General features: G+C 47.0%; 1 protein-coding gene across 1 annotated transcript in view; it reads right to left on the bottom strand.

Moving 5' to 3' along the window:
- Positions 1-10938, bottom strand: part of LOC121713725 (ERC protein 2) — a 223668-nt gene that overhangs the window by 175973 nt on the left and 36757 nt on the right. The window contains 2 exon segments of the mRNA XM_042098604.1: positions 3141-3302; positions 9115-9189. Of these exon segments, the coding sequence (XP_041954538.1) occupies positions 3141-3302; positions 9115-9189 (237 nt within the window).

The following is a 10938-nucleotide window of genomic DNA, read 5'->3' as shown; positions in this document are numbered from 1 at the left end:
AACGTGTGGTCGCCCGGGCAGACCTCAAGGTAAAGGGGGGCCTACACTTATCCTAAAACACAGAGAACACAAAGACACACACACACACACACACACACACACACACACACACTGTGTGTGACTTTCTGGTAATTCACAATGGCCCTCAAGGGGGCCTTGGGATAATATTATTTTATAGGCACTGTTTTCTCAACATAGTTTTGGATTTCACACAAAAGTGGGGAAGGAAGAGCGAGCAAGAGGCATTTATACTGGACCGAGACGGCTTAACTGCTGGATACTACTGTTCCATGTTCCAGCCCCTAGAGAAGAGCACGTAGACTAACAACAAATAGCTGCTTAACCAGCAACCACCATGCCGCTCAACAACACTGACATTTGGTGTTTTGCATGGTGAGGGACGATTATATTTAACAAGGTTCTTTGTAAATGACTTCAAATCTGATTGTTGATTATTGGCCCGTAGCTGTAAGGACAGAAGGGCTACTGAGGCTTAGGGTGAAGGTGAGAACGAGACCAAGAGAGAGCCGGAAGCTCAGTCCAAAACATCTGCAGTTTTCACCCTCGATGTGGGGGGGGGTCATTGTAATCGAGTATGTCCATCTACTCCACTCACTTACTTACTATTAATTTCAGAAGTACTGGTCTGATGTATTTTATTCTGGTCTGATTCAAGCCAGAGGGTCACCATATCCCCCGTCTCCTGGAATTTGGAGATTTGAAGATGCTGGAATTTGGTTTCAGTCTGGTTAATATTCCGTGATGGGGTGAGGGTCAGCAATCACCTGACCACCCTTCTTTTTCTAATGTTTCACTGTTTGATGAATCTGTTATTGGCAGCTTGGTTTCAGCTGCCGGACTTTCAGCAGAGGACTACTGTCGAGGGAAGACCACAGGCCAGCTGGTGGAACTAAAAGGTGAGATGTCAAAATAATCATTCTACATCATTTATGTTATTCTCCTCAGGATCTTCTTTCTTGAATTTCCCCTGGGGATCAATAAAGTATCTATCTATCTATCAATCTTCTCATAGCGGTCATTAGACGCCCAGTGATGAGCACAAGCCGTGTGTGGTAAATGTGTTTACAAATGTCAGCCTCCATTAAGGCACCATTGGGAGCCCCTACAACTACATCAGCAGTAGACATCAGCAGACACACACACACACACACACACACACACACACACACACACATACATCTGCAGTGGCCCAAGAGCTGTAAATACAGCATCCACTGACACACATACCCACTGACACACACTCACACACACACACACACACACACTGACACGCATATCTCCCTCTTGACCTCTCACACCACTGACCTCCTTTCCTTCAGTACTCATGCGACGTGACCCATATCTGGGGTCGCTCACGTTTTCAAAGGTGACGTGTCTGACTTCCTCCCAGAGGACAAAACGAAAGCTGACCCCGTGTCTCTTTCTCTCATGTATGAAGTATGAAGAAAAGAAGAAAAAAAAAATCCCCCTTTCTCCCACAGTTAGGGGTGAGGACTGTGGGTTTTGACGGAGGGGGCGGTGGATTTGAGGGGGCTCGGGTGATGTACTGTGTGGGATTATGGCACCCAAAGCTGGTGCTGATCAAAAGGCCATTGTGAGCAGCTAGAAACAGGAGAAACCAGGGCCCTGCTCAGCTTATCAGCATCCTCCCTATTCATCACACACACACACACACACACACAGACACACACACACACACACACACACACACACACACACACAGAGCTCGGGCCTACAGACCAAAGTACTGACAGAGAGGTGACGTACATGATTCCGTCTGGTTTGAATGTTTTCAAGTGAGCCTGCATGTGTGTGTGTGTGTGTGTGTGGGTGGGGGGGGGTGTTTTGAGTGTTAGTGTACATGTGTGGGTATGCCTGTATGTGTCTCTGTGATACTCAGACTATTGTCTGCAAACACATGGTCTAATCTAAACCTCTCTGATTGTGTGCGTGTTAAGAGACAGATGTTTTTAGTGCACACATATGCTATCTGCGCGTTTCATTGTTCTGGCATCCGGGTTCAAAAATACAGGTGTGTGTGTGTGTGTGTGTGTGTGTGTGTGTGTGTGTGTGTGTGTGTGTGTATGTATGAGTATGTATATGTGTGTGTGTGTGTGTGTGTGTGTGTGTGTGTGTATGTATGAGTATGTATATGTGTGCAGGTGTGTGTGTGTGTGTGTGTGTGTGTATGTATGAGTATGTATATGTGTGCATGCCTGGGCACATGAACTCCATTGTACATGAATCAAACCCAGGTGATGACACGGGGGGTCGGCTCACGATGCATATCGCTGGGACACACACATCTTCCAGGTCTGTCAGTGACCTCTGAAAAGCCCCATTCATGAAAAAACACATCCTTTTATGAGGGCATCAAGGGCCCGTCCAAAGCCCTGACAAATGGGGGGCACAGAGACCGCCGCTAATGGGCGGAACGCGAGGAGGGCGAGGGAGAAGAGGAAGAGGACACAGAGGGGGATGAGGTGGACGAGGGGGGCAGTGGCCACTGGTTTGGGTCAGCCGGGCTCAGTGAGGCTTTATGAAACCCGAGTCGGGCCCGGTTATAAATAAATCAGCCCTGTCGCCTGTACATTTATGAATAAATCAGACTCCCCATGCACCCGCATCAATAAATCATGGGGGCCGATCAGGCAGCTGAAAGGGGAGACAGTCTATGTGTGTGTGTGTGTGTGTGTGTGTGTGTGTGTGTGTGTGTGTGTGTGTGTGTATGTGTGTGTTGTTGTTGTTGTGTTGTGTGTGTGTGTGTGTGTGTGTGTGTGTGAGTTGGCATATGAATGTTCGGGCATTTCCTGCGCCCGCGCAACAAAAGGTCGTCGCTGCGGAAACGCTGACACCCGACACCCGAAGCTGTCGCGTAAACCGACCTGCTGCTATCATTCCATTTCATCTACTCATTCATCCATACATCGGCCAAGCCATCCCTCGCTTCCACGGCCTGCTTTGTGTGCGCATCCGACGGGATGGAGGGGCAAAGAGAAGGAGAGATAGAGAGAGAGGACAGAAGGGAGGGGTGGTTTCAGTGAAGCCTGAGGTAGAAGTTGTCTCCCTTCCCCATGATCCTCTGGGAGCTGGGGGAGAGAGGGCAGGGCGCTAGCTACCTTGCTTTTCATGAACTTGGAGTGGCTTTTGTAGACCTCCACCTGCTTGAGGTCCTCCTCGCGCTCGGCCCCGTCTGTGTGGAGCAGGCCGTTGGTCTTCATCATCTGGATGTCATCCTCCAGGTCGCGGATGTTGCGCTCCAGGGAGGCGATCTTGGTGTCCTGTGCGGGGGAGGTGGAGGGGAGGTGGGGAGGTGGGGGTTAGGACAGGAAATAAGGAGAGGAGGTGTGTGTGTTGGGGTGGGGGGGGGGGGGGGGGTGATGTCAAGGGTAGGTGGAGGTGTAAGGGGGTTGGGGTGGGGGTCAGGGAATAGGGAGTAGGGAGTCAGGAATGAGTACGCACCAGGAAGCGCGAGACAGCAGTAGAAAATACGCCAAAGGATGGAAAAAAGAGCACGAAAAAAAAGAACGTCATCCTAGAAAAGCAGTCTTCCGAAGGCGGACGAGAAGGAGGAGGAGGAGGAGGAGGAGGAGGGGGCACTCCTGGCAACATGCAGACACTGCAGCCCACGACGGAGACGGAAACAAACTGATAGGCACACCAAAGAAAGAAAGCGGAGAAAGTTCGAGATGTTAGACAGACACGCCGCAGATGGCAAGCTGACAGAAGCGGACAGTTAGCGTGTGTTAGCTGGATTAGTCTGAGCAGCTCGACAAGGACAGACAAGCAGTTAGAGAAGTTAGAGAAGTCAGAGAAAGTAAAAGAAAAAAGAAAGTGCCCAAAGCTAAGAAGGGCCTGTAAAACTGCAGTGCTGAGCAGATCAGAGCACGCAAATCAGAGGCAACTTTCAGGTCAAGTCAAAAGACTCACAACAGCAGACAAGCCACACAAAAACCACTGTGCAGAAGTCACCCATGCGCTAGCAATGAGGCCCCTGATTGAATGTTACCCTTCTTTCAGGATTACATTTGTCATAATTCTGCCATCGACTCCCCATTAATGGTTTAGGTAATAACAAAATACTACTAAATAAACCATAAAAGTTTATAAAGATTACTATTTAATGTAAAGTATTTGCTCACTCATCTTTATGGTAATAGTGTGGGGACTGCAAAGCCCCATTAGGACTGTCTGGGGTGGGTATCTGGCTTGGGATCAGACAGCGGCCTGGTTTCTGTAGATCCATTTCCTTTGACATAATTCTATTCTGCCGTCACTGTGTTCGCCAGTGTCACCATAGCGATCGCCACGGACATTACCATGGCCAGAGTCTGAGAGGGAGGGCTGGGGCCATAACTGCCAGTCACCACACCCGACTGCTGATTAGGAGGAATTATGGGATGCGTGGAGGGAGAGGACAGCCGAGTGGCTAATGGCTAACCACGGGCATTGCAGACTGGTTGCATGGATTAGTAACCAATGGTTACAATTATTTTTCAAGTGGAATCTTTTTTTTTGTTGTTTTTTTTTCTGTCTTTTTTTGGCTCTTTGGTTAAGAGCTCAATGTCAGTAATCCTATTCCAATGAGTTTTTCTATATGTATCCGTAACGTTACCATGGCACCATGGAAATGACTGGCATATGCATATGCCTCCTGTGTGCATTTAGATACATAGAATTAGACGTATGTAAAAATGAGTGACTCCAAAGAAAATGTAAGTGTAATTGAATAAATGGAAGCAGATTTTATGATGCCATCAGAGAAAACCACAGACTAGGGAAGAGATAGAGAGAGAGAGAGAGAGAGAGAAGAAAGAGGAAAGTAAACCTAACCCCAAAGGTTGTTCTATAAGAAAAACTACACCCCACAACGAGCCCACATCCCTCCATATATAAACTGTGCCATCACTGATCCAACTAGGCCTCCTAGACCATTCAAGGCATCATCATGTATGTCAAAGGAGAACTACGTGTACATAACCTCCTCCGCACACTTATTTTCAATCATTTCCTCATCACTATGCGCAATACCATCTATACCACAATTTGCTAAGCATTTCTCGGCAAATGAGCTGGAATTCAGGCTTTCTCAGCAAAGCCACCCGTTCGAGATTATAACTGTCTGCAAATATGCCACAATGTCTCCATCTTGATTGCCAAAGTATCTGACTCCATGTCAAGATCCTTTCAACAAGCAGAAAATTTGGAAGCAAGACTTGGGTCATAAAAATGAGCATTTTCACTTGGGAATGTTATTTTCTTATTTTTCATCTGACCAGACATGTGCTTATCAACAGAAGAAAAAACATTGCTAACAATGGTACAAAAAGTAAACACTAAATTGCAATATATTTCAATCTGTATTCTTCAAAAGACACTAATAACATTAACTTTTGAACATCATAATAGATGGGGATTGGCATTCTAAGCCCTGTGAAAATGATTATACACTACAGAAAATGATTACACACTTCTTTCTTTCCATCCTTGATCCCATATTGTGTATTGGTGTCCATCAGTTAAAACACATGCATACACACGGTGTTGTCTGTCATCACTGTCCAACAAACTTGGCCTAGTGTAATTCTACATTGGTCACTCTCCAAACTCCATTAAGAGCCATTAAACATCTAGCCTGGCTAGCGCCACCACTTCTCGATGAGACGTGGTCTGGGAACCAAACGTTCATTTTCTCGTATTTGAAAAAAATGCCCAGATCCGTTTATTGGGTGCCACGGATGTCTATCAAATGCGTCTGTGCATAGCTCATCATCGTCTTGCTTTCCCCCCTGTTCTGTGATTGGTTCCCTATCTCAGGCGAAAATTTGCTCCATGGTCTCCAGGCTGCCTTAGCAGCGTGAATCAAATCGCACGCAAGGCAGCATGGGAACACCCAGGCTATTAAACATCTACATCTGACCACACAAGAGAGGAAAACGCCCTTTGAAACACACATGGTAACGAGCACAAACACAAGAGAACGGCATCATCAGCACAGCCAAGGGTCTCAGATATCAGAACAGGAAGCACTCGGGCGGAATGGTCGGCAACACAACCCCAGCGCACGCGGCGCGCATCAGCTAGCTATGATGGACGCGCGGGAGACGCACCCCCACTACTCCATGACCTTGTGGAGTGTGGAGCGCGATCAGCTTCAGGTGCTGAGTCAGGAGGAGGAAAGAGAATCCCATTAGCATGGAGCGCTAGCAGCAGCAGAGCAGAGCAGAGTGTGAGTGTGAGCGTGCATTCTGATAGGCACAGTGCAGGGTTAGAGATAGAGATAGAGTTCAAATAGCCTGCAGTCACAGGTAGAAAGGAGAACGGAGGGCTTCCAGCGCATGGCAGAGAGTTTAGTGTGTGTGTGTGTGTGTGTGTGTGTATGTATGTGTGTGTGTGTGTGTGTGTGTGTGTGTGTGTGTGTGTGTGTGTGTGTGTGTGTGTGTATGTGTGTGTGTGTGTGTGTGTACTGTACCTGCCATATAACATCTGGGTCAAAACAGAACGGTGGTGAGGCGTTCTGTAAAAATTGCACACACAGTTCAGCATTCACAGGCATGTTAGACATAGAGCCACACAAACACACACACATACACACACATAACAGGAATATTAGTGTGTCTACAAACAGTGTGCAGCACAGCAGTGAGTTTCTGTGACACACTATACAAAATAAGTTTAGTTGAGGTGAGTTAGTAACTTCACACTTCTGTTAGACAAGTTACAAACACTGTCTGCTGAACCACGGTACAGACTTAAAGAGTTGGTGTGTTTTCAAAATAAGTGAATGAATGAATAAGCACAGTTCTCAACAGTGGAGGTTTGTAAATCAGAATAATCATACTAGTTCTCCACGCCATATATAACAAAATTTCTGTGACCAAAAGTCTGTCTGTTGCGCCTGGATGATTTTCAGAGTGCATCCAGATCCTCTCTCTCTCTCTCTCTCTCTCACACACACACACACACACACACACACACACACACACACACACACACACACAGCATGAAATATCACATCCTCACACGAGAACTTGTGCAACACAAAGTATACAACTTCTTCAAGCTGTTGCCATGGATACCAGACCCCTACACCATGAATCTCATCTGTTTGTTTGCTTTGCATGTTTAGCAAAGGAGAAAAGCACTCTTTCCAAATTTGATGATGTATTATATATGTCTCTGGAGAATTGTATGGATGTGGGTGTGTGTTCAACAGTGACAGTTTCTGCCCTACATTTGTTTCTCAAGATGCCACGGGACCAGAAGCCAACATTTGACAAACTCAACTGGAACAGGCAAACGCTGTGACATTTGTTTTGAAACTTTATCTTCAGTCATATTCTGGAGATAGCTTACGGTACTGACCTAGGATGAGAATGAGCATTAAGTGTGAGTTAAACATATCACTTAGCGGAATCTCACAGAAAGCTTTCATTGTACAGCACATTTTCGCCAAAAATGTCATGTTCGTCTTTCTGATTTCAAGACATTGTGGGTGTATGTGAGGGAGAGAGAGAGTGAATGAGAGAGAGTGTGTGTCTTTAAGTATGCTTGCATAGGGTAAAATCAGACAGATGGTGATTGCTGGTATTTTTGTGAATGTGTGTGTGTGAGTGTGTGTGTGCGTGTGTGTGTGTGTGTGTGTGTGTGTGTGAGTGTGTGAGTGTGTGTGTGTGTGTGTGTGTGTGTCAAGTCGACTGCATTTTTCACAGCTCTCTCTGACATCAAAGGCCAGTGCGGAGAGTGAAAGCTTCCATATGTGGCATTTGAAACAAATTGAATAAGTGTTCTCTCTTTAAGTGGACCAATATGCTCTCTTCCTGATAGCGCCCCTGCAGTCTCTGCAAAGATGGAGCCCCACAGACAATCTACTGCATTTCCAGAGCCCACCTGGAGCATGGCCACAAGCACACACACACACACACACACATACACACACACACACACACACACACACACACACACACACACACACACACACACACACACATATCACACACGAGAACTCAGCTATCTGCTCAGGTCGCCATGGTTACAGAGATCCACTGTCTGTTCTCATGGAAAGGATCTTCTGGATGTTCTCTTCTGTGAACTTTCATGTCAACAGGAATGTGGGAAAATGAGTAGAACTAAAATGAGCCAGTTTAATACCAGCTTTTCCCAGTAGGGAGGATGCTTTTAAGTGTTCACTTATTTTAGTCTGCTATAAGGGTCAATGATATGGAACTGTGTCAGCTGTGTCTGGTTCACCATGTTGGCTCCACCGGCCACTGTAGACGGCAGGTCCAGGCACTGTCCGATTCCCAAACCGTGGGCATCACTGATACACAGTTGGAACTGTAGGAAACTGATCTGACCTCAGTTACTGCGGAGAGCCCATTCACAACTGGTCTCCAAGATGGCCGCCCACAAGCGACCCAGATAACGGCCCCTTTCATCTCGAGACTAAAACATTTTCTATTGGAGCCATTTCAGGCCCTTTGATGTTCTTCAGCTGTTAGCACTCCACACAGAGCTAGTACAAAAGCCCTCCTCTCCCTCTATGAGAACCATAAGGGATCAAATAAATGGCTACGCCTCGGTGAGCACATCAGCCTTGGTAATAGGGGCAAGCTAGTGAAAGCAATGTGGTTACAAAGATCATTCCAGAATCCGCAAAAGCAACATCAGTGGTGCAAACATTGAACATGATAACGGATCCACCCTACCTCAAAACCACATATGTTTTAGCCCCAAATGAAGGTAGATCACCTTCAGAGACGTTCTCAAAAACACTGGCCCTGCTCTGCTGCCACTGTTCCCAGATTAACTTTCTTTCTCTACACCTCTCATCCCCCTACCGAAGCTACTCTGGCCACCCCTTCACCTGAGCTGAAGTCAGATATCCAATTGTGTATCCGGTACGTTACTTTACACTTTTAGGTGAGGCCAGACCTCTACCCCACTATCTGATCCTGGATCAGGTTGTCTGGCCTCTTCTGAGGTATCTGAATGCAGTGTTGTGGGGTGTGGGGTGTGCGAGGGTGTAGGTAGAGTATGATGCGGTGTAGTGTGCTGTGGTGTGGTGTAATGGCGGAGCATGTGAGTCCGTACCTTCATGTCGATGACGGTCTGCAGGGCCTTGGTCTTGGTGGGGTCAGCTTGCAGCTGGTTCCGGCGGTGCAGCTCCTGTGGAGGGACCCGGTAGAAGTAAGCCTGACGACTCATCATCTTTGCACACCACAAGTGGCTGAGGATACTTCCTCTCTGTACTTTAATGTCTATCTATCTATCTGTCTGTCTGTCTATCTATCTATCTATCTATCTATCTATCTATCTATCTATCTATCTATCTATCTATCTATCTATCTATCTATCTATCTATCTATCTATCTATCTATCTATCTATCTATCTATTCTGTCTTATCTACAATATCTGTCCAAGGACAGTACCTAAGTCCATCTGCTTTCTTTCTCTCTCTCACTTTCTTCCTCTCTCTTTCTCTCTCTAAGAACAGTCCTTTTAGAACTGCTATTTTTGTCTATCTTCTGGTCTATATTTCCTTGCTAAATCCCTTTCTCTCTCTCTCCCTCTCTCCCTCTCTGTCTCTCTCGCTCCCCGTGAACTGAGCGTGTCCTGAGCTCGGTGTCTCCGTGTTCGTCTATCTCAGAATTAATCTGCCTCCATCTGCGTCTGTTCTGTTCACCTCTCCCCTGAGTCGCTCTGTCACTCTCTTTCCCACACTATATCCTCCCTTTTGCTGCACTGTGCCTATATTCTCTCCATCCTTGTAGACCTCCACTCGCACTCGTTTATCGGTCTGTGTCTTCTCTTCCCTCACTCCGCTCTCCTATCTCCCTGCAGCCCTACAGTGATGCTGCTCTGCATCTTTCCCCGTTATCTAGTGCTGAAGATTTCCTACGCCTGCAGTCTCTCTCTCTCTCTTTCTTTCCCTCTCCCTCCCTCTCTCTTTCTCTCTCTCTTATCGTATATGTATCTATTTTCACGTTCCCTGTCTCCCTCTCTCTCCCTCTCTGTCTAGTTTCTCTCTTCAGTAGTTGTTGCAGGGAGGTGGTTAAGCTTTTGATCGCTGCTGACAGAGCTAAAAGAAGAAGCAGCTACAGGTGCATCTCCCCTCTCTCTTTCTCTCTCCCTCTCTTTTTCCCGTTCTTGCTCTCTCTTCCACCACTCACTCACACTCTTTTTTATCCGTGTCTATCTCTCTTTCTCTTCTCCCCTCTCTCTCTCTATCTCTCTCTCTCTCTCTCTCTCTCTCTCTGTACTCCTGCTTCTGCTCCCGTTAATAAAGGCTGCTGAAGCTGCTGCTGCTGCTGCTGCTGCCACTGTGCTCGAGCTCACGCAACACAACACATACTGCTGGCACATGCGCTATCAGCAAGCCTCTATCAATAATTAATGGCAACAGACTCTCTCTCTAACACACACACACACACACACACACACACACACACACACACACACACACACACACACACGCTGAGGGAGGGTAATAAGACACTTCGTAGAGCTGCAGAACTCCTTCTCCAAATCTCTCTCTCTTTTTGCTCACACGGTGGCTGGCCAGGGGACAGCCTGAGAGAGAGCGACAAAGAGAGTGAGAGAGAAAGAGAGAGAGCGAGGCGAGGCGAAGGGAAGAGGAGAAAAAAGCTATTAAAAGGACAAATGAGAGGGAGCGAAATTGGGTTTCATTGATTTGGAACGGGCCTGGACAGGGCGTCGTGAAAATCCATAACGCCGCTACAAGCTCCCCGCGGCTCGGACAGCCCCGCGCGTAACAGAGAGGGGAAAACCACAACTCACAATGCAGCTCAGAGCAGCGCAGACAAACAACACGTCACTCTTTTTCCCACTCACTTCTCTATCCCTCGCTCCACATGGCAGCAAAACAGGGGTAACTATCATCTATGCTCGCTACG

Source organism: Alosa sapidissima, chromosome 7, assembly GCF_018492685.1.
Source record: "Alosa sapidissima isolate fAloSap1 chromosome 7, fAloSap1.pri, whole genome shotgun sequence".
Lineage (NCBI taxonomy): Eukaryota > Metazoa > Chordata > Actinopteri > Clupeiformes > Clupeidae > Alosa > Alosa sapidissima.
This window is presented reverse-complemented; position numbering and strand designations above follow the sequence as displayed.